At 30.9% G+C, this 23,948-nt stretch overlaps 5 protein-coding genes across 5 annotated transcripts; 1 reads left to right on the forward strand and 4 right to left on the reverse strand.

The window, feature by feature from the left end:
• Positions 1 to 1,783: 1,783 nt before the first annotated feature.
• PGO_124040 (TLD domain-containing protein) lies at positions 1,784 to 7,736 on the reverse strand (the record flags this gene model as incomplete). The annotated part of the gene is made up of 3 exons (XM_028689194.1): positions 1,784 to 6,863; positions 7,090 to 7,187; positions 7,587 to 7,736. The coding sequence occupies 3 exons, from the start codon at positions 7,734 to 7,736 to the stop codon at positions 1,784 to 1,786; spliced, it is 5,328 nt and encodes a 1,775-aa protein (XP_028544995.1).
• Positions 7,737 to 12,706: 4,970 nt separating this feature from the next.
• On the reverse strand, positions 12,707 to 13,419 carry PGO_124050 (hypothetical protein, conserved; the record flags this gene model as incomplete). Its single annotated transcript, XM_028689195.1, has 3 exons — positions 12,707 to 12,848; positions 13,002 to 13,129; positions 13,411 to 13,419. 3 exons carry the CDS (start codon positions 13,417 to 13,419, stop codon positions 12,707 to 12,709), a joined length of 279 nt encoding a protein of 92 aa, XP_028544996.1.
• Positions 13,420 to 14,310: 891 nt separating this feature from the next.
• PGO_124060 (hypothetical protein, conserved) lies at positions 14,311 to 15,041 on the reverse strand (the record flags this gene model as incomplete). The annotated part of the gene is made up of 3 exons (XM_028689196.1): positions 14,311 to 14,400; positions 14,609 to 14,721; positions 14,990 to 15,041. 3 exons carry the CDS (start codon positions 15,039 to 15,041, stop codon positions 14,311 to 14,313), a joined length of 255 nt encoding a protein of 84 aa, XP_028544997.1.
• A 2,638-nt stretch (positions 15,042 to 17,679) lies between these two features.
• PGO_124070 (hypothetical protein) lies at positions 17,680 to 19,524 on the forward strand (the record flags this gene model as incomplete). Its single annotated transcript, XM_028689197.1, has 1 exon — positions 17,680 to 19,524. One exon carries the CDS (start codon positions 17,680 to 17,682, stop codon positions 19,522 to 19,524), a length of 1,845 nt encoding a protein of 614 aa, XP_028544998.1.
• Positions 19,525 to 20,417: 893 nt separating this feature from the next.
• Positions 20,418 to 22,388, reverse strand: PGO_124080 (DNA/RNA-binding protein KIN17; the record flags this gene model as incomplete). Its single annotated transcript, XM_028689198.1, has 3 exons — positions 20,418 to 20,479; positions 20,761 to 20,812; positions 20,916 to 22,388. 3 exons carry the CDS (start codon positions 22,386 to 22,388, stop codon positions 20,418 to 20,420), a joined length of 1,587 nt encoding a protein of 528 aa, XP_028544999.1.
• Positions 22,389 to 23,948: the final 1,560 nt, after the last annotated feature.

Genomic DNA, 23,948 nt, shown 5'->3' on the forward strand with positions numbered 1-23,948 from the left:
TTGTGTATGTCTCATGCTTAGAGCCTCTACTCTAGCTTTTCTTTTCGCTTAAATTTTTTACTCCACTTTTTACCAATCCGGAAAACCTAAGTGTGTACATATACATGTGTATATTTTGTACATATTTGTATATACATGCATGTACATATATATATATATATATTTTCCCACAATTATGCAGATTCTTTTTATTTTTATTGATCCCTCAGGGCGAACGCGTGGTCAGATATTTGCAGGACGTGATTTTATTTTCGATAGTCCACACAAGCATGAATTGAAAATATGTTTTTTTTTTTTTTTTTTTTTTTTTTTTTAACATGGTATGCAAGCCCTGTGTGTGTGAATGCATGAACATGTGTATCACGTACATCTAAGTGTGTACTTTTACGCTTACTTTATTATAGACAGAGAGACGCTCAAAAAAAGGGCACATTTGAAAAAAAAAAAAAAAAAGTGCACTTGTGAGCCTCAACCTTAATCGTCCCTGTATTCATGTAGTAGATGTAGCAGATATGGCTTACATCATTTCCTTCATTCCCATTTCAGGTGTGTTACTTTTTTTTTTTTTTTTTTTTGAAAGGAAAACAGAAGAGAAAAAACTAAAAATTATGGAAATACACTTTTTTCGAAGTACTTGTGACTTTACCTTAAGTTACAGTTGGGATAATGCACATGGAGAATCCGACTTGGAAGTTCTTAAATACATGCACACACATTTTTATTTTATTTCGTTTCATTTTGCTTTTTTTAACATTTTTTTTATGTGATCGGTCTAGTAGGTCTATGTGATGGATTAACGCAAGTTAGGGGGTCAAATTAAATCTCAGAAGACATTAAAAATATGTCGTTCGAACGTAATTCAACAGTAGTTCCCCTTTTTTCTTATTCCTTGGAAGTTCCAATCGATACGGATGTTTGTGCATGTAGGGAGTGGAGTAAAAAGGATCCTGGTCTCAAAGTGGTAATTCAGTTGATACCGTGTATAGTCTTCGCTATGTGGTATACACACATGCACATATATGTATATGTATATATATATACATATATATACATGTAAACGCTAAGAAAAGAGACTGACATTGGAGTAAAACAATTTTTTGTATTAAAGCTAATTAATTTTAAATAAGTTTAATTAAAAATGGAAAGAAAATGGATGACGGAGAAGAAAAAAAAAAAAAAAAAAATCTGTGATAATGATGCGGTGATAAGAGGGGAAACAAAAGTTAAACAAATAGGGTAATGCCTCATAGAAATGGTGAATCGGATAAGCACTAAGTAGATGGCGTGGTGAATGCATGTAATGAAGACAAAGAAGCATGTTCGTGTTATACTTCATCACCCCACACCTATTGTATGCACAATTTTTAACAACTCAGCTGTGCAAAAAGCCTCTGATGGTAAGTAAAAGAGGGACACACACACACACACATTAACATACTTTTTTTCTTCGGTCTTCGTGACATGTATTTATCACTTCACATCTCTACCACTCTCTGTCGTGTGCTTCTCATTAATTTTCCCACATCTTGCATTCACAGATATATATATATATATTGTTGCGTTCTAGTCGTCTTTGTTGAAAATTTGCATGCCTTTTTAATTTTTTTTTTTTTTTTTTTTTTTTTTTTTTTTTTTTTTGGGAAAACACCTCCCCCTCGCCCTCTTTTCCTCTTCCATACACACACGTTGCTAACCAGATGGTGCTGACGATGTCACTTCTGCAGAAGTGACATAAGAATAATCACGAGGAGGGGAATGGGATCGATGTAACTGCGTGAGAGTATTACTTCAAATTCCACACCTCGATGTCCATTATGTGAAAGTCGTGTTCAGCGGATGTAAGAGGTGGAGATTGAAAGGACTCGGAGGCATGAGTCTTTCCAATTTTAATGTCTTTATCAATAAATATGGAAATGTCGTTTCCACCAATATATATTCCATCGCGTATAAGAACGAGAGTATTATTTTTACCTGACCATTTGTAAAATTTAAAGTTGGAATTAAAAGTACAAACGAAAGCAGAACTTTTATCAGATGAGTTAACAAAATTAATATCTCTATTTAATGAAAATGGACAAAAGAATCCCAACAAGTCATGATCAAAAGTTTTTAAAATAAGAATCATAGGTTTCTTTTTATTTTTTTCTGTTAATTCTAGTAAAACTTGAAAACTATAACCATCTGTTTTTGAAGAATAAGTTAAAACAGGATCTAAGGATCTAAAATTACTTGGTAACTTTTCCCATATATTCTGCCAGTGCAATGAATTTAATAATCGAGAATAATCATTAAGTCTTGGTCTATAAAATGTTTTCATTTTTACATTCATGAGATATGGAGATGGGCATTTTGTTGAAAATTTTAATTGTTTTTCTTTACTTTTTAATTTAAATCGATATGCAATATGCGTTAATTCATTTATTGTTAAATATGGATGCATACATATGTGATATAAAATATTTTCCACTTCTTCAATATTTCTACATTTAAGTAAATCATTTTCAAAAAATTTTAATAATGCTAAACAATACAGACATAATGTTTTCTGTCCTTCAAATAAATATATTCCATAAATTCTCAAAACAAAATCGAATGGTAACATTCTTGAAAAACCATCTTGTATACATCTTGCTGTCCAGGCAGCCAAATCAAAATTTAATTTTCTTAAATAATGATAACATTTTGGCAAAAATTGTATAAATGAATTTAAAACATATTTTACATATTTTACAAAATCATTTCTTTTATATATAAAAAATGGTACTTGTTTATTTTTTATAGTATCAATTCCCTTTTTTATTAAACAGTGAATGATACAATACACTACTGATGCTTTGAAATATATTAATAAAATTATGCACAAATTTGGAATTATAGGTGCAAATTCTATATCATTTCCAAAATTATTATTTATAGCCCATAGAAGTTTTCTTATTTCATGTTTTCCATTATCATTTAGTAGAGCCGTCAGTTCAGTTGCGTCTTCCAAATTGTATACATTTGGGGAGAGGGTGGTGGTGGTACTACTACTACTATTATGCTGTCCCTCCCCCTTCTCCCCTTTTCCCTTTTGATGCATTCTCCCATGCATATCTCCATTATTCATTCCACTTTTATCCAAGGTGTTGTTGCAATTCTCGCTACTTCCACACATGTTGCCAACACCACTACGAACACCAACACCTAAGCTACTTGCTCCTGTACTACCGTTCTCATAAAATTTGCTATACAACTCCTTTTCCAGATTAGAATTGTCCTTACTATTATACTCCACTGCAGCATATTTCTTTTTCATTTTACTATTATCTCCATTGTCTGATTCGTCCCTTGAATGCATCTCTCCTTCTCCCATTCCTAAGATTCCTTTTTTTCCTGTCGTCTCAACTTTGGATTCAGTTTTTCTCCTTCCCTTTTTCATCATCATTATCTTCCTCCTGCTTTCACTAGTTTCTCTGTATACTGATTCTTTCCTCTGTCTATCCTTTTTCTCCATATCTGTGAGTTCATCACACCTTTCTTTTATCTCTTCTTCTGACCCGTGATGATCTTCGTCGCTCTTGTCGGATTTGTCAAGCATGCCCCATTTGTCATCTTTGAAATTTATTTTTTTTTTTCTCTTCTCTTTTCCACTCTTCTCATTTGCACTCTCTTCACTCCTTTCCTCGTTTAACATATGACTTGCTGGAAGTTGAAAATTTTCTAACTCATCCATCAATGATTCCATTTCTCCTTTAACAATTTCATCTACAGATGTCACTCGAGGTGAACTTATTTTTGCACATTTGAGGAACGGCATCTCTCCCTCCTCCTCCTCCTCCTCCTCCTCCTCTTTATCTTCCTTCTTCCTTGCACCATCTTCATCCATTTTGTTCACCAGGTCATTGGGCATCTCTCCCTGACCCTGTAGCTGCCCCTGACCCTGTAGCTGCCCCTGACCCTGTAGCTGTCCCTGACCCTGTAGCTGCCCCTGACCCTGTAGCTGCCCCTGACCCTGGTGATTCCTTCTTTCGTGCCTGCTAATGATTATGTTGTACTTTTCCTCCCTTCTGCAGCTATCCACAGTTGTGAGAGAACCACGTGGGGGAAGCATCGCACAATCTGCACCTGGATTCGACGTTTCTGCACCTCTTGCCGAAGTAAACGTGCTATAATGAGTTTCCATCCCTGAATTGTCAAAACAGATGGTGCGAGAAATGCCATCGTGTTCTTCATCTCCACCAACAATCCTTTTCGTCCTTATCCCATTCACTAGACTCTTCTTCACCTCCTCACATGTTAGCCTATTATCAAGTTCTTGTTTATTATAAAGTTCTGGCCTACCATCCCATTTTTGTGCACTGTCGATGGGATCCCTTTTTCTGAGGCTTCCCCCAGGGTCCAACAAAATGTCGTCCTCAGTATGTTTAAATATTTCCCTTTGATTGTTGGGATAATAAACCCATTTTTCATTATGGGGAGTACCAGAATATTTCCCTATTTCGGTGTCTAAATCATTCGACTTTTTTTTTTTGTAAAACAAGTTTTTCAATTTATCAAAAATAGATTTTTTATTGTTATCATCCTTTCTCTCGTTGTCCATACCCTTTCGTACTAATTCTTTTTGATTCGAGAAAAGTAAATTTGTTTTATTTTTCATTGTATTATCTTCGTTAAATTCGCTTAGCTTAATAATGGATTCACCATCCTCCTCCTCCTCCTCTTCTTCTTCCTCCACCTTGTCCCCCCACTTCATGTCATGCTTGTCTTTTCTTTTTCTATTAACATGATCATCTGGGGACATGTAGGCATCGAATTCAAAGCATGTTTGTTGTGATTCTCCTGATCTCCTTCTAACATTATGGATCTCTTTATCTGAACTTATATTTGTTTGTGAATCAGCGTCCACTTCTTGTTCCACTTCCGTCTTTGCATTTTTGGAAGACAACAACCACCAATCCCTAGTGGATCTATTCAACAGTGCTACCTTTTTTTTCTTTTTTCCTTCCTCTTTAATGCTACAATGACTATTGTTACTATTCCTTCCATTATTACTATTACTTCTAGTACCATTATTATTATTACTATCCCGTGGGCATGCCATTTTTTTATTGGAAATCATATCTTTCTTTTCTTTGCTGTCCTTGCTTAAGCTTTTTTTCAGCAAAGAAGAAATATGATCAGATAATTTTCTTTCATTTTTATGTTTCGTGCGTTTTACACTGAAAGCTTTTTTAAAAAAACTTCTTGTTGTGTTATAACTAGCATATTTTTTCAAACGATAGTTCATACTGTTATTCTCTCCTACTATGTTAATGTACATTTTCTCATTTGTGTAATTCGATGAAGAATCATCTGAATTAAGTACACCCGAAATTTTGTCCTTCAAATCCAAATGTGACTTTGCTTTTGTATTATTATGATAATTTCCTTCTTTTTCCATTTTTTTCTTCTTCCTTGTTCTTAAATATAATTTGGCTTTATTCATTTTGTCTGCTTGTTTTTTACTTATTATGTACTGTTCCGTCATGTAGCACTGGATATGCAAGTATTTGTTCGATTCATAAATTTCTTTTTCCTTTTCTTTTTTCTTCTTCAATTCGATTTCATCTTTCTTATTCTTATTCTTCTTCTTTTTATTGCCCTCCTCCTCCTCCTCTTCTACTCCCTGCTGCTCCATCTGTTCCATCTCCTCCACGAATGTCTCTCTCTTCGTTAATAACAATTTTCCATTTTTATTATCATTACAGGAATTCACTATCTGTTTAAAATACTGGTTTAGAGAAGTACCATCAGTTGTAATGTGGTTTTCTTCTTCTTCTTCTTCTTCCACCTCCTCATCCTCCTCCCCGGGATCCCTTCCGTCTTCATCAAGATCATTATTCGTATCATTCCCTCCTCCATTGTGGAAAATTATTATATCGTCTTTAATAAGTATATTCTTTTCACTTTCACTACAATTAGATACTTTAAAGCTCGATTCCTTATGTGCTCTATCTCTGTTACAAATAGAGTTTTTTTCACAATGTTTTTCTGCACCTTCTTCCTTCATCTTGTTTTGTTTTTCTTGTGCACACTTTGCAGACTTTTCACTTGCATCCACACTGTTAAGATGGATATTTCCAATATTAGATGTATCATCTTTTGACAAATTACAAATGGTTCCATTTCCTAAATTGCCATTTGTAGTTCCAGAAGCATTGGCCATAGATCTTCCTCCTCCTCCCTTACCATCACTTTCTTCAACCCTTTTTTTTTTTTTTTTTTTTTCTTCTTCTTCTTCTTCTTCTTCTACTTTTATTTTTTCCAATTTATCCACCTTACTTTTGTAAAATCGATTTGATAAATTCCTGAAAATAAAGTTATTCGAGTATGGAAGTACTGAATCAGATGCAACTCTGAGATAATTGTCTATCTTTTTATTTTTCAATAACTTATTCTTAACATTTTCAATATAAAAGTTTTTTTTTTTTTTTTTTTTATTATTATTTGTTAATCCAAAATTTGGGGTACTCAATGTTTTCGGTTCTATCCAAAAGTTGTGTTCAGGTAATAAATATCGATCTTTTTTTTTCTCATTTTCATTTGGGTTATTAAATAAAAGTTGTAATATATTGCTTGTGGAATCATTAATATTAAAGTTATCATAATCTTCATTATTTTCAATTTCCAATTCTTCTATTTTAGTTTGGACACACATAATATCTTCTTGTAATCCTAATATCCCTCCACAAAAGGTTGGACAATCATTCGATAAATTAGATGGAATCTTGTCTCCAAAGGTGTTGTAAATTGTTGTTTCATAGAAGTGTGGGAAGTTTATCACGAAGTAATTCACATCGTTTGATCTCACCCATATCAGATGCTTCAGGGAATCGGATACCCCTCTGTGGATAGGAAGAAAAAGGTACTACTGTCGTGTGGGAACTGTTATGGTCAGCATGCAAAATGGGAGGTGCAAAATGGGAGGTGCAAAATGGGCGGGGCAAAATGGGCGGTGCAAAATGGGCGGTGTAAAATGGGCGGTGCAAAATGGGCGATACAAACTCATAACTACTAATCCACCAATGAGAATCAAAAGCAGCTCGTGAGTGATAATTTCTCATTTCGAACCTTCTCAGCAGATGCTTCGCCTCCTTGTCCATTAAATTAGAATCCGCGTTTAAAACTATACTCAATGATCTGTCATTCCAATGGCTATGCTCATCTTTCTAAATGGAGAAGAAAAAAAAAAAAAAAAAAAAAAAAAAAAATGGATAGTGCGTATGTATTCGTGTTTATTGATATGTTTTTTCCATGTGGTCAGGGTTGTAGCCATGTCCTCGAAATGACAGGTTTCCAAATAAGCATTTTTATTTTTTGCAAAAAAAAAAAAAGGGATGCGTCTCAAATGTGTTTACACATACTTGTACATGGTTTTTTTTTTTTTTTTTTTTTTTTTTTTTTTTTTTTTATATCGACAATTTTATTGTTTTTCCTTTTTTTATAAATTTCGAAATTTAAATAAATAATATTATTGATATTTTTTTATTTTTATTTTTTTTTTTTTTTATTTTTTTTTTTTTTTTTTTTTTTTTTTTTTTTTTTTTTTTTTTTTTTTTGTGACTTACGTCAATATTAGGGTTTCTCCATTTTTCATAAACTTCGAAATTTAAATAAATATTGTTGTAGATATTATTTTTGTTTATTAAATGGTTGTACTTATTTTTCTGTGCCTGAAATATTTCGTCTGTTTTCGTTCCCCTATATATTTTTTTCATTTTATGAAATTTATTTCTACATTTTTTTATCGATATGTATGATACGAGAAAAAGGAGGACTGTGAACAAGAGTATACATAGTTCTTCTGTATATGTCGAAAATCAAAAAAATGGGAACAGTTTTTTTTCCGCCAGCGCAAGGAGCTATAACAGTGCAACATTCCATACGCACATCTAGATGCCAAAGCGGAAGCAAAGCAGAAACAAAAGAAATGAAAAGAAAATCCAGACACTAATTAATACTCTTAAAAAAAAAAAAAAAAAAAGAAAAAAAAGTTGAAATATTTTTAAAATGCAAAATAGACTATGTATGCAATTGGTAACGTGTGCAAGGAGTGGTGGTGGAGAATGAAATAAGTATATGAATTAGAATGTTGTCATACACTCAAGTGCCTGATTATCTAATATTTTGTGATATGTACACATGCTTTACATAAGCAATAAAGCTATATATATGTGATGTTGCAAATCAAAAAGAGGGAAAATATATCAGATGGAAAGTGTAAAATGTAAGGAAAATAAGGGAAAAACTGGAAAAAACTGGAATAAATTGGAAAAAATTGGAATAAATTGGAAAAAATTGGAATAAATTGGAATAAATTGGAAAAAATTGGAATAAATTGGAAAAAATTGGAATAAATTGGAATAAATTGAAAAAAATTGGAAAAAAAATTTTTTTTTTAATTTCATGTACAATTATATTGTAATAAGACAATAACGGTAAATGGAATAAAATGCAATCATATTTGAGCGAGCGTGGAGTAGTACACTTATAAGAAATGGTACTTGTGCATGTGTTGTGTTCGTGCGTGTGTGTGTATATGTATGTATGTGTGTGTGTGAATGAAGTATTTTTAAAATTAAACCAATGCTCACTGGTGAACTCTTTTGTACAATTATTTGAAAGTGTAAGAAGCGCCCTTTACATTCGAAGTGAGATTCGTGCGAGAATTCAAAACGTGTATGGGAGCAAGTGAGAGGAAAGTGGTACAGGGTGAGGGTATGGTAGAAGAAAATAAAAAAATGAGAAGAAAAAATGAGAAGAAAAGGTGAGAAGAAAAAATGAGAAGAAAAAGTGAGAAGAAAAAATGAGAAGAAAAAGTGATAAGAAAAAATGAGAAGAAAAAGTGAGAAGAAAAAGTGATAGGAAAAAATGAGAAGAAAAAGTGAGAAGAAAAAGTGATAGGAAAAAATGAGAAGAAAAAGTGAGAAGAAAAAATGAGAACAAAAAAATGAGAACAAAAAAATGAGAACAAAAAAAATGGGAAGAAAAAGAGGTTAATGTAAAATATTAAAATAATAAAAAATAAAGCAAATAAAAAACGCGAAAACGTAAATGCGCAAAAATGTAAAAATGCAAAAATGTAAAAATGCAAAAATGTAAAAATGCAAATGCGCAAAAAGGCTAATGCACAAAAATGAGAAAATGCAAAAACACGGAAACGCAAAAACGCGGAAACTCCAAAAGGCAAAACTCAAAAAAGCAAAAATCAAAAATCAAAAATGCAAAAAACTTTTCATAAACGAGCAAAAAAAAGGTATGCATAAAAAAAGATAAAAGGTGAAAAACGGAATGTGAACTTTTTAGTTTTTCTCTTAATAGACAAATATATTTAAACCAATTAGTGTGTTTTGCTTACGATATTATTTTAAAAAAAAAAATAAAAAAAAAATTAATGAATTGGTAAACTGACAAAATGGCGAATTGACGTGTTGATGAATTGATGAGCTGATGAATTGATGAGCTGATGAATTGATGAGCTGATGAATTGATGAGCTGATGAATTAATATCTGGTTGGGCTGTAAACTGATAAATTTGTGAATTGGTGCCCTTTTTACTGTATTTTATTTTGCTTTACATTACTACTTTTTCCCTTAATAAAAAAAATTTCATTTTTTCTTCGTGGAAAATGCGATTATTAAGCACGTGCGAAAGATGTGTAAAATGGAATGCAGAAAACGAGGCATAGGAGGAAAATTATATAAGAGAAGTTTAAACAGACGTCCAAACAGACGTCCAAACAGAAGTCCAAACAGAAGTCCAAACATAAACCACCGATGTAGCATACGACATGAGGGCTTTGTGAAATGAACGATGTTAAAAATGTGCCACTTTTGTCATGTGTCATGGGTGTGAAGATTCATACACAATTTTGGACAAAAACATGCTGTTGAAAAGAGTGGAAAATTGGATCATATTTTCAGCAAAAGCAAAAAAAAAAAAAAAAAAAAGTAAAACGCAGTCGTGGGGACACGCACGGAATCAGAAAAAAAAAAAAAATGTACGTATACATGTGCATGTACATGTACATATATATATATATGATGTGTATGTATAAAATATAGTAGGGGACATAAATTCATATTATGGAATAAGAAAAAAAAAAAAAAAAAAAAGTCGACAATTGGATTAGAAACGTCAGATAAATCCAAAAAATCATGAACAACATAAAATATAGAATAATCTCTAACATGGCTTTTTAATCGGGGTGGGTATAGAGAGAACACATAAAAAAGACCTCGAAATGGAATCAAAAAAAAAAAAAAGAGGCCTTAAAAATTCGTGAAAATCTTCATTTTTTAAATAAGGACAAATATAGTGTGGATAGAATTAAAGGTATGAGTCTTAAAATGTTAGATAAATAAAACAAGAAAAAAAGAAAAAAAAAGAAAAACATAATGAAAACAATGGAAGTTAAGGCAAAAGCACAAAAATTAGAATGGAACGTGCAATCGGATATCTAATATGATAATGCTACATTATAAGCGCACCAATTGTCATAAAAAAAAAAAAAGGATTGTTTTATATATATGAACAAACCTACGTAAATTCGTCAAGTTGAGAATTTCTAAATATATATTTGCTCTTTGTCCTTCTTCCCTTAGAATGCAGCGTAAATATGTAAAAAAATAAAATGAACAATTCATTCCATTCGTGATTCATCGATGCTTTCGACAATGTGTGAGATTTAATAAACACATAAGCAAATGCACATGTACAACTGCATAATTATTTATCCATAAAAGATGGATATATATATATATATATATATATATATATATATTTATTGTGTAGGTTAGCGTGCCCCTGTATATCTGAGGCCACGTGGGTTATAGCAATACAATTTATATTACATAAGGCTTTAAAAATTATAGTTAAGAAATTTTTTTCTTATCATTTTGAAAATCCTTACATGTCGGGAAAAAAAAAAAAAAAAAAAAAAAAGTAAAAGAGAAACTAAAATCAGGGGTGACATATTGGTGACAAAATGAAGAATTGAAGGAAAAAAAAAATCAAATCAAGTCAAATCAAGTCAAATCAAATCAAATCAAGTCAAATCAAATCAAATCAAATCAAGTCAAATCAAGTCAAGTCAAATCAAATCAAGTCAAATCAAATCAAATCAAATTAAATAAACGTTTGGATAACTAAAAGAAACACATGTATCAATATTTCCTCATGGCATGACCGTTGTTTTAAAACGTTTATTTAAATCTTGTTAACAACGACAAAAGCATGGTTATAGGGAAACAAAAAAACAAAAACAAAGGCTTAATGATATAAAAAAAAAAGGATAAAAAAATGATATAAAAAAAGCGTAAAAAATTGATATAAAAAAGAATGTGAAAAATGTTAGAAACGAATTTGAAAAATGTAGGAAAATATACAAATCAAAATTAAGGCTTTCAAAACCTCTCATTCGTAGGTGTGTTTACAATTTAAAAATTGTTAACAAGAAGACTACCACATAAAAAGTACTTTTATCTATATGTGTATATAAACACATATGGGGAGGGACCTTTCGTTTCACATGAATAAATTATGAAGGGCGTCCTGATCTTGTGTGAGGCGTTCGTGGTCTTTTAATAATCATTTCTTTGCATGTGTGTATATTGTATAGTGGCTTAACAGACATGCATTTCTCACATATACACACATTTTTTCACAAAAAAGAAAAGGAATATGGTAAAAACCATAAATAAAAACCGAACATATCATTCATTTAGATTTGTTCAAGAATATTTTGACGCAGGAATATGAAAACGGAGGGGTTGGAAGAAATAAAGAAATAAAAAAAAAAAAAAAAAAAATTGTGTGTATGCACTTTTTCTCCATTGTATCATGAAAAAGGTTTATGATCTCTTAAAATTTAGCACGGATTTTTCTAAAATTACAAAAGATTAAAATATATAAGTGGAGTTCACTTTTCTCCCGTGTTGCAACTTGTTATTGCTCACTATTTCTGTATCCGTAATTTAGCTAATTTTTTTTTTCGCTACTCTTTTTTCATCTTTGCCCCTTTCAAGAGTCCATTCAATTAGAGCTCGCAACCACCACTATGAGAATGAATTCATACGGACCGTTTGTGAACCTCCAAGCGGGCATAGGCAGGTGTACATGTACATATATATAGAAATAATGCATGCCAATCATATAAAATGAAATCATTTATATCAGCGTGCGTACATGATCTGTTTTTAAAAAAGGGCAATTTAAACGCGATGGTAAAACTTGTGCATAATATGTTTGCAACCTTTTTTCTCATCTTTATTTTTTTTTCCTCCTTTTTTTTATTCCCCTTTTTCTTCCTTTTTTTTCTTCCTTTTGTTTTTCTAAAAAGGTGTTTCGTATTACCATCACAAGAGAATACATTTTTGTATTTTCATATTTGTCCATCTATCTTACAGCAGATGATTTTAGGAAATTTTTTTTTGCACTTTTCTTTTTCTTTTTTACGGGAAAAATAGGTTTGTCTGTGCATACTGTGCACATTATTCTTGGTTGTGGTAAATGATAAAAATGAGTTTTTTATATTTTTCTCACAGGATCATGCAATAGGTTAAAAAGTAAAATGCTGCAATAAAATAGCATTAGAAAAAAAAAAAAAAAAAAAAAAACTAACAATGTGAAGCTTGAAAAAAAGAGGAGGGGAAACACAGGGGGAATAACACAAAACAGTGCATTCTTTTACGACGTTATCAACTTATAAATGTTTGAATGACAATTCTGCAACCTTTCAACAACTTCTTTATCGCAAAAACTTAGACGAAACGAATGCTTAAAGCATTTATATAACTCTTCTGTGTGTGACAAGCATTCTCGAGAAATTCTGTCATAAAAATGAGAAAGAGAATGGTGTAATTGTCAATAGGTGTGTGCAAGTGTGGTGTGTGTGTGTGGGGTGCTCCCCTTTCGCTTCTCTTTTCATTCAGCTTAGTTATTTTTGCTTTTTTTTTTTTTTTTTTTCCCTTTGTCTCCTTACATTTGCGTTGTCGTGTTTATTGCTTTATCGAACAAGTTTGAGCATTTTGCCTTGGCATCTCCATTGCTCTTATTCAACTGCATACATAATTTGTAGTCGTTATAATTTTTACGGGCCATTAACGTATTCTGTAGCAAAAAAAAAAAAAAAAAAAAAAAAAAAGAATGCTTCACACAATCGAGTGAAGTTGAACAGATAATATTCGTTTTATTTATTGCTAGAAGACTCTTGATGGAAGGTATTATCCCTATTTGAAAACATGCTGCTACAATGTAGTGTGGTGTTGTTGTGGTATACATATTCATACATAAATGTGCATATATGCATTCCTCTATTTGAAGTGTTCAATTCCCCTCATCCTCAATTATGTAATTTTCAAATTTGTTCAAAAATTGAGATCCTTCCTTACCACACTCATTTTGTTCCTATCCTATAGAATGAATACGCGTTCTCTTTAAGAATGCTTAAGTGCTTTCTTATTCGAATTTCCGCTGATGTTTTAAACAATTGACGTTTAAGAAATTTCTCAATTCTTACGGTGGTTAGGATATAGAGAGTTTATGATTCCTTTTGTTGGTGATATTAAATGTACACAAAATGTTTGCGCACGTAATAAAAATGACGTATGAAAAAATGAAAAAAAATTATATTAACAAGAAGGAAAAAAAAAAAAAAAAAAATTATATTAACAAGAAGGAAAAAAAAAAAAAAAAAAATATGACCCGTTCATGCAAATTTTACTAAAAAAATATTTAAAGATTTGTTCACTCATTCTCTTGGCTCCTCTTTTTATTTTTTTTGGCATACAAGAAACTGTTGTGTATGCAAAAACGAAAAATAAAATAAAATAAAATAAAGTGTTACTTACAAAACTATATTTTTTTATTCACATTAATATGTGCGACCCTCCCTTTTGAAAAAAATAAATCTCTATTTTTGTATTGGAAAAAAAGGAAGCACTATTCCCTTGACACTTTATTGCTGCTATGATTATGTTTGAACGTGTCTTCGTGCACACATACACAATACATAGGTGCAATTAAATCGAGTTATGCTAAAAAAAGTATTTTTTTTTTTTTTTTTTTGCTAACACCAGAAGCTCACATAACTTATCATATCAACTTCTGCAAACACACTTAGTAGTTACGAGAAATAGGGAAAATCGAACTGTAAAAACTACACTAGTATATCCTCGTTTAGAGTTTTTAACATATTGTATTCAATAAGAGGGCAATAAAGTAAAATAGAACAAGCATGATTTGCTTTTCTCGTACCGTAGATATCCCCCACACAGCAAATTCTCGAAATCCTATTCATTATTCCCTTTGTAGGATGTCAAAAACATGAGGGAATTTTTCTTCACCTTTTTCAACTTCTCCTCCATGCACTTTTCATAATTCTGCAATGGAAAAGGGAAAGAAGAAAAATAATTTCCACCTTTTTTTTTTTTTTTTTTTCTTTTACAACAAAATGGTAGAACAGGTTATCAGAATGAACACTGTATTTTTTTTTTTTTTTTTTTATTTTACGTATTATTCCGTCTATGCATCAGATGGAACTCATCTTTTTGTCATGTTTTCTTAAAAAAAAGATGAAAAATGCATTACTAATTTTAAGGGTTGGCATCGATTGATTCCTTCACTGGCTGATTGCTCATTTCCATAAGGTTGTAAGTTTTCGTTTAGGCAGCTGAAAAATTTATCTGACACAGATTCGCAACCTGCGCGTGCGTACACAAGGTGTGAGTATTATGTAAGCGTATATGTGCATGTGTAGACATTATTAAGTATTAACAGTTTTATGTTTAACTATTTTGATTGCATGGATCCGCAACTGGTCTAAATTTTTTAAGACTCATTTATGTATAAAGAAAAAAGAACAAAAAAAAGAACAACAAAAAAAAAGGGAACTCCCACAATATGTATATGCTACACAAGTTAAGAACAAATGTTTCACAAATTGTGGGGAAAGGTGTAATTAATGTTTACCTTTTAACACTGCGGGAAAGTATGGTTTCATCAAGTCCATGTCCTTATTCATTTGTTCGATTGAAAACAGATGATAGCAAAAAAAGAAAAGTAAAAATCCTTGTTAGTTCTATATATATACTTTTTTTCTTATTCCCCACAGTATCTCTCAGTTCTTTTTATAAGAAAATATTCTCAACTTTTATTATCTGCAAAATTTACCTTTTTTCAAACTTCTTTCTATAATGCATTGTAATCTTTTGATTCATTATTTGCATATTTTCTCCTTTTGTAGATTTATAAATCTCGAACATTTGTGTGTTTTTTTTTTTTTTTTTTTCTTTTAAAAGAAGGAGAAAACTTAAAGTAGAATAGCATTTTCTGACAATTCTACGCAAACGCACTTTTCTTCACAAGTAAATACATAAAAACTGGAACGTAAAAGAAAAAAGAACAAACAAAAAAAAAAAAAAAATAAATAAATATATAAATAAATAAAATGAAAAAAATAAATAAAATAAAAAAATTAAATAAGCTACATCACAAATAAGGAAAGTTTATGTACTTTTCTTTAGGTGCAAAATTATGTGACCTTTGCAAAAGAACTCGTGAATCTTTCAGAAGCAAAAAAGAATATCTCCTCTGAAGACAACGCGCTTGCAATTCACCAACATGTGGAAGTGCGAAAAAACGGAAATGTAAAGACGTGGGAATATGAAAACATGGAAATGTGCAGACGTCGTAATATGAAAACGTGGAAATGTGCAGACGTCGTAATATGAAAACGTGGAAATATAAAATTGTAGAAATATGAAAACAAAAAAAAGTAAATAAAAAATAAAAGAACAAAAAAAAAAAAAAATAATATATATTTTTTTTTTTTTTTTCGCCTGACTTGTTAAGGTAAAATGTCTAATTTTTCAAGTGACAATTCAAGTGAATATATTACAAGGTCAGGTAAGAAAAAAAGAAAAAAAAAAAAAAGCACATGTTATTTAAAAAATGATGAGGAAAAGGAGGAGGGGGAGGAGTGCGAGGGAAATCAGCATCACACAGATGGATCACTAGTAGAGAAAGAGAAGAAAAAGGGGCGAAAAAAGAAGGAAAAAAAGGAAAGTTTCCAAAATGGAGACCGTAACGCAGGATCGAATGCATGGAGAAAGGATTGCGACAGGATGAGAGAAAATGATCAGGAAAAACAAAAGGAGGAACTTGTTAAGGAAGAAAATGTAGCAGATCTATATATCCCGAATGTGAATCAAAATGAGCATTATGTCAATAATAAAAGTGGTGAAAAAAAAGAAAAAAAGAAAAAAAAGCACAAAAGGGAGAAGAGGAGAAAGGGTTATGAAGAAAGAGAAAAATCAAACTCACAGGAGGAAACAAAAAACGAAACAGAACGACAATACGAATTAGATATAAACAAATTAAATAGAAAAAAAAAAGATGTCACCAAAAATAGTGAAAAATGTATCGTTGATCAAGTTTCAATAAAAGGAAGAGACAAAGCTTGCGAAAGTTTTTCTCAGGGTGATGTTTTAAGTGAAACATATGAAGAGAATAAAAAAAAAGAGAAGAATATAAAATCAAACATGGGGTTGAAAGAAGGTAGATGTAATAACACTAGCCTCTTTAATAATAGCATCAACTTTGGCAGTGATAAAAATGAACATATTGAGGAACAATTCAACAAAGTGGATACACAAACAGACGAATCAAGCACCCAGATAAGTCAACCGAATGAGAAAGAAGCACAAAATGTAAGAAAAAATAGCAATATGTCGGAATGTGGTGAAGAGGTCAAGAAATTCGAGGGGAGGAAGGGGCAGATCCAGTTAAATGATTCTCTACAATATGAAGGAAGTTCACTTCTAGAAATGGATACCATGTATAAATTAAGGACTAGCGAAGAAAAAGAACGGAGAAAAAAAAAAAAAAAGAAAAAAAAGATGATCAGGCAAAAGGAAGTTCAAAAAAGAGCAAAAAGTGGAAAGCGGAACAAATAGGGAATGACAATGTGGATGAGACGAAGAAAGACAATGTGGAGGAAGATGAAAAAAGCAAAGTGGAGGGAGAAGAAAAAAGCAAAGTGGAGGGAGAAGAAAAAAGCAAAGTGGAGGAAGATGAAAAAAGTAAAGTGGACGAATATGAAAAAAGCAAAGTGGAGGAAGATGAAAAAAGTAAAGTGGAGGGAGAAGAAAAAAGCAAAGTGGAGGAAGATGAAAAAAGTAAAGTGGACGAATATGAAAAAAGCAAAGTGGAGGAAGATGAAAAAAGCAAAGTGGAGGGAGAAGAAAAAAGCAAAGTGGAGGAAGATGAAAAAAGTAAAGTGGACGAATATGAAAAAAGCAAAGTGAAGGAAGATGAAAAAAACAGAGAATCGTGTGTAGTAGGCCATGATGATGTACCAATAGAAGACGAGATTCAAAAAAAAGCAGAAGGAGAAACTGGGCAAATCGAAAGCATTAGCAAAGAAGAGAACAACTCATATTGGAGGGAAACATTAGAAGAAAGCTCCTTACACCAAATTTGCACTTTGAACCTCTTAAAACATCAAGGTACGAAAGGAATACCACTGTATGTTAAATATTAAGTGGTGAATTAAGATGCACAAAATACACACAGATAAATAATAAAATTACGCAATTAAGCAGTTGCATCAGTATTTAAGTACACACGGGGTGTGATTACATGTTTAGACTAGTCCAAAAATGGGAAGCCATCCTTCAATGGAAGCAAAAAAATCAAAAAAAAAAAAAAAAAAAAAAATTATCACAACTTTTTTTTTTTATTTTTACTTCTTTTTCATTTTTACTTCTTTTTCATTTTTACTTCTTTTTCATTTTTACTTCTTTTTCCTTTTTACTTCTTTTTCATTTTTACTTCTTTTTCATTTTTACTTCTTTTTCATTTTTACTTCTTTTTCATTTTTACTTCTTTTTCATTTACTTCTTTTTCCTTTTTACTTCTTTTTCATTTTTACTTCTTTTTCCTTTTTACTACTTTCTTCTTCTTTTTTTTTTTCTCTCCCCTTACCCCGCTGTCTCTTCCCCCCATTATTAGAAACGTACGAAAGCAAAGTATGCGTTGCGAACTCAATTCATGACATATCTAGCCCCACATCTGAGAACGAGGAAAATACAGAAGGGAGTTACAGTGATGAAACGGTTAACTACAATAAAAATAAGAAAACATTTAACCTGCTGTCATATATCGAAAATGGAATTAAAAATTATATAAATTTACTAAAAGAAGAAAATGTGGAAATTTACGAGAGAAAATGTATTAAAGAAATTATAACATTTCATAAGTTAAAATTAAAATATTTGAAAAAAAAAAAAAAAAGTCTTCAACAAAATACAAATGTGCAGAATTCTGAACCAGGTTATGGATCTCCAACATTTCACAGCACTTCTGAGGAAGATAAAGAAGAAATAATTAAAAATTTTGATCGATTCAATTCTTTAACTAGTGGAAAATCGGACGAAAATAGTGACATTGTTACTATTGCTCATAAGAAAGATATATATAAAAAAAAAAATAAGAGTAACAATAATATAGACACGAAAAACAAATCGCATAAAACTATGAAATCCCTAACGAAGCAATCAAACGGAGAGAAAAAAAATAACCACCCTACTAATTCTACATTAATAAATAAAAAAAAGAAAGAAATTCATAGAAATTCAGAAGAACTGGATTCCCTCTATAAATCTTACATTACCACTTTGAACGTCACGCAAATGACACATGAGTTAAATAAAGTCACTAACGCAACACAAGAGAAACGAGAATCAGAACTAACAAATAATGACATAGATATAAAAAAAGAATACCCAGATGCATTGAATGTAGATATCGATGCACAAAATGTAAACCAGGAAAGAGGAGAAGGAGAAGCAAATAAAAACATCTTTGAAGCTATATTCCACTTTTATATAAAAGATAAAGAAAAAGAAACTAGGAAACAAAAGTCAGAATTAGAAATGAAAAAAAGTGATGGTGATGAAGCAAGCTGTGCCACCAAAGGTATGGATATTGAATCGTTTTTAAATTTTGCAAAACATTACAAAATTATAAAAAGTTTATTAACAAAAAGCGAATTAGAAAAAATTTTTTTAAATGAAAGTAAAGGAAATCCGTATATTCAAGCAAAACATTTCCAAAAAGTTTTAATGACATGTGCTCAAATAGCATTTACTAAACCTCCACATAAGGTTAATTTCACAGATACTAAAAAAATATATAACTCTTTGATATTATGGCTTAGCAACAATTCACCTGAACAACAAAAAAAAATTATTTCAAAGAATTTCCCTCTAACACACTCTTCCAGCTCATGGGAAAATAGTAAAACAACCGAATCTCAAAAATTTGATTCGAAAAACACTGCTTTCAGAAATAAACAATATTCCATTTCTGTAAAGGATAAAAACAAAAAAAAAAAAACAAATGACATTGCATTAATGAATTCACAAAAATTAGATATATCATCCAAAAAATCAGAAAAGCCAAAGCTTTTTCGTTACAACACAAATCTCAATTTGCGCAAGTAGTAAACCGTGGGGGAAAAAAAAAGGCTTTCATATATTTTTTTTTTTTCTTCTTTAAAAAAAAAAAAAAAAAAAAATTCACAGTCTATTTTTTAAGCCATTACACACATTCTCTCCCCCACACTCCCCACCCCCATTGTAGGACAATTTTTTTATTTGTCAAAATTATTAAAAAATTCGTGCCTTCATACGTTATAAGTTAAATAAGTATATTTGCCTCCATTTTCAAGAACTGCTATTTTTTTTTGTATTCCGAATTTTTTTTTTTTTTTTTTTTCATCTTTTCATTTTTTTCCGTTAAAGTGAAAATTTCCATTCCTCCCCCCCATCATCCTCACAGTATATTTTTTTTTTTTTTTTTTTGTAGTGCCATCTTTTTGCTTTGCACCGATGTGGAGAATAAATTTCTTTTCTCTTCTTTTATTTTTTTGAATGTAACAAATTTGCATAGCTCACTTATTTTCCCAAACATATAACACAACTTGACAACAACGTAATTGCTGCGTGGTACAGTTTCCATTGTGAATCACAACGAACGAATTTTCACTTTTACAATGGAACAATTAACAAGGAATTATAATTACTCAAAATGCAAAAGCTTAATTATCAAAAAAAAAAAAAAAAAAAAAATATAACATCATATTATAACTTTTTTGAGCGGTTTAAAAACATTCGTTTGAACAGACGAATACATAAAAGTGAGATCAAAGGAAGGAACAAAAAATTGCGTAAATTTAAGAGGTATTTAAAATGGATACATATAATGTAGCAATGAGGTGGTACTAACATATATGCGATTATTACACTTTATGATCCAACAAAATATGGTATCTACAGAAAGTATGAAACAAATTTGGATTTGTGTCCACAAAAAAAAAAAAAAAAAAAAAAAAAAATTATCTTTCTTGTAACTTGCTTACATTGTCAAATGACATGCGCTCCTCTATGATGACCTTGTCTATAATTGCAAAGAGAAGGGGATATCTCATTTTGTGTGCGTATGCGTGTGCTTTTTTTTTTTTTCGCGTTCTATGTATATAGGCTTTTATTTCATTTCATTTTATTTTTTTTTTTATTATTTGGCTGAACAGTTCAGGCAAAAACACGAAAGTGAGCAAGCTGTTCTTGCCACGTTGTAGCAATTGCACAAGAAAAAACTTATTATTTTTTTTTTTTTTATTTCTTTTTGGCTCTTTTTTTTCTTTTAAATGTTAAAACCCCTTTTTTTCTGTGGTGTACCTGAATATTTATCAAAAATGGTAATCACGGCAGATTCCTGATCGGATGAAATCTGCAAAATGGGGAGAAATACATACGTATGTAATGTCGTGTATATAAATAAAATCTTGTTACCTAAAATGTTGGAATGTACAAATGTGTACATATGGATATACCTTTTTTATTTCCCCTTGATGGCCTTTATATTCTCCACGAAGAATTAAAACGTTTCTTCCAATTTTGGGTATGACTGTTTGTAGCTGCTTTGAATAGGCAAAAGTTTTTTTTTTTTTCTCACTGTTGTTCAGCTGTATTTCACATTTATTCATTTCGCTAGCTGAAACTGAAACGATGACCCCCTTACTGTTATAATACTTGTGTTTCCTATCAATTATTTTAACTATTATGTTTTCGCATAACCAAGAGTCGTCCTTATATGGGGTATTTCTATTTTCATGTTTTTTACCTTTTCCATCTTTTTCACCTTTTTCACCTTTTCCATCTTTTTCACCTTTTTCACCTTTTTCACCTTTTTCACCTTTTCCATTTTTTTCACCTTTTTCACTTTTTTCACCTTTTTCACCTTTTTCACCTTTTCCATCTTTTTCACCTTTTCCATCTTTTTCACCTTTTTCACCTTTTTCACCTTTTTCACCTTTTTCACCTTTTCCATCTTTTTCACCTTTTCCATCTTTTTCACCTTTTTCACCTTTTTCACCTTTTTCACCTTTTTCATGTTTCATTTCTGTACCTTGCATGGGGTTCATTTTCTCCTTTTTTAAATTGGAAGTACAATTTTTTTGTCTTTTTTTTTCCTCATTTTCTAGAATTAGTAATTCCAATGATGACACAGGTCTTTTCTTTGTCGTATCTTTTGTTAGTTCATTTTTCATTAAGTTTTTTTTTTCCATGTTCTGCATGTCTAACGAAGTGTCTGACGTTTTCTTTTTTTCCGCGTTGCCTTTTCTTAGTGCCTTTTCTAAAAGTATGTTAACTCCCGGTTTGGGCACATTATTATCCTTTTTTCCAATTTTAATAGACGAAATAATAATTTTTTCGTTCTGTTTTTTGTTCAATCCAGTATACTCCGATTGGATAAATTTCCCTTTTTTTTTAGCCTCTTCTATAGCTTCATTAATTTTTTTTTCTTTTAATTCTTCATAAGAATATTCTATTTTTTTTCTCTCTTCATACGCTTTTTCTTTTTCTATTTTTTCTCTATCAATATATTCTAAATACCATCCCCTTTCTGTTTGTTCAATTTTACATTTTCCTGTTTTTCCTAAATACAAAACAAAATCGGTTAGAGTAACCCAAACGGTTGCATTCATATGTATGTGTGTCTTATCACTAATCATGTTGGTATACACAGTATTGGCTAATATACGTGTTCGACAATATTTTGTTTTCATTAATCTCATAAATTCTTTTTCAAACATGGAAGAATATTCATCCATAAATTTATTTGCATCTTGGCAAAATATTTGCATTTGTCTTTGATGTGTTTCTGATAATCTATGGCACTTAAAACCATTTTCATCTCTGCATTGTTTTTCACACATTTGACAATACCATTTTAGTTTCTGAAGGCCTTTTGCCTTCATCTTATTAGCCAACCATTTTGGTGTTCCTGGTTCAGCGCGTGGCATATTGTTTTTTTTTTTTTTCCCCTCCTTTGTTTATATTTCATCAGTTCTTCATGTGGGTATCCCAATGTATGTAGTTCCTTGTTGCTGCTACTGTTGCAGTGGAGAAGCGTGTGTGCTGGTGGGGACGTTTAACTTTATTTATTTACTCAATTGATTGCTCAGTTGATGCTCAGTTGATGCTCAGTTGATGCTCAGTTGGTTGTTAAGTTGCTTATCTAGTTAGCTATTCATCTATTCAGTTTGATCTTTTTTTTTTTTTTTTTGTTTAGTAAAAAACAACGCCTATGAAGCGAAAAAAAAATATTCCACCATTGCGGATTTTCCCCTATGTGAAAACTTCAAAATGTGTTACATACAAATGTTCTCAAGGATTCCCACTTATTATGTTCAATCAAATGAAGAAAAATCCGCTGAAGCACCAAAAGGACCAAATATAAGCGCTTTATGTATGCACATAATGTGTTCACACATGTATAAATATATATATATATATTCGTATACTGAAATGGTTACGAGTTTTTCTCTTTTTCCACATCTCCCCATGTGTTACATTGTATTGTGTTATGCAATTGTAATTTTTTTGTTTTTCTTTTTTTTCAAGTGATTTTCCCCAATTTGGTACCCCATTTTGCGTTTATTTTAATCTATACACCTGTAGCTTTGCTTTGCTGTACCGTGCCAATAATGTTCCTCAGCGTTTCTCATATTATTCGAACCCGTGTCCTTATTTATTTATTTGATTGATTCATCACTTATCTGTTAACTTATCTGTTAACTTATCTGTTAACTTATCTGTTAACTTATCTGTTCACTTATTTATTACTGTTTCTTTGCCTTGCTCCACAACTTTACCACACCGCTTCTCACCTTTTTGTGATAAAATTTGATTTTTTCAGAAGCTACACGATGAAACATATGGCCTCTTTTTTTTGTGCTAAGCACGATATATCTCCTTAAAACTGAAAAAAATTGTTCAGTTCAACATTGAGTTTACTCTTCAGCAAGCTGTGGTCAGAAAAATAAATACGTGGTAAGACCAGAAAAAAAAAAAAAAAAAAAAAAAAAAAGCAAAAACTTGCACGTACAGGCGAAAGTGCTCTAATATTGCTAATTTTGGAAAAATTAAAGAAAAAAAAATTTTTTTTTTTCTGGTGTTTGTTAAAAAAGTGTATGTCCTTACTAACACGCAAATAAATTGGCACATCTATTGTAATCACCACCACCATCATCATCATAATGCACATACTTTTCTAAAAATGCTTTTTGCAAAGAATTGGCCCATTAAAATAGGGAAAAGGAAAAAAAAGCCAAATGAGCGATGGAAAATGAACTGTGAAGAAAAAAAAAAAAAAAAAAAAACGGTGTAATCACAATGTTGTATATATATAGTATTCACACAATTTAAAAAGATTTTCATAAATATGGAAATGCAGCAATTTTTGTCACATTCAACTATATATACAAAAATACACATGGGAAGGTACATAAGCATGTTAGAAGTTGACCACTTTTGTGAGTATATGATGATTGGGCAGAAAAAAAAAAAATAAAAAAAATAAA

Source organism: Plasmodium gonderi (genome assembly GCF_002157705.1).
Source record: "Plasmodium gonderi DNA, contig: Chr12, whole genome shotgun sequence".
NCBI lineage: Eukaryota > Apicomplexa > Aconoidasida > Haemosporida > Plasmodiidae > Plasmodium > Plasmodium gonderi.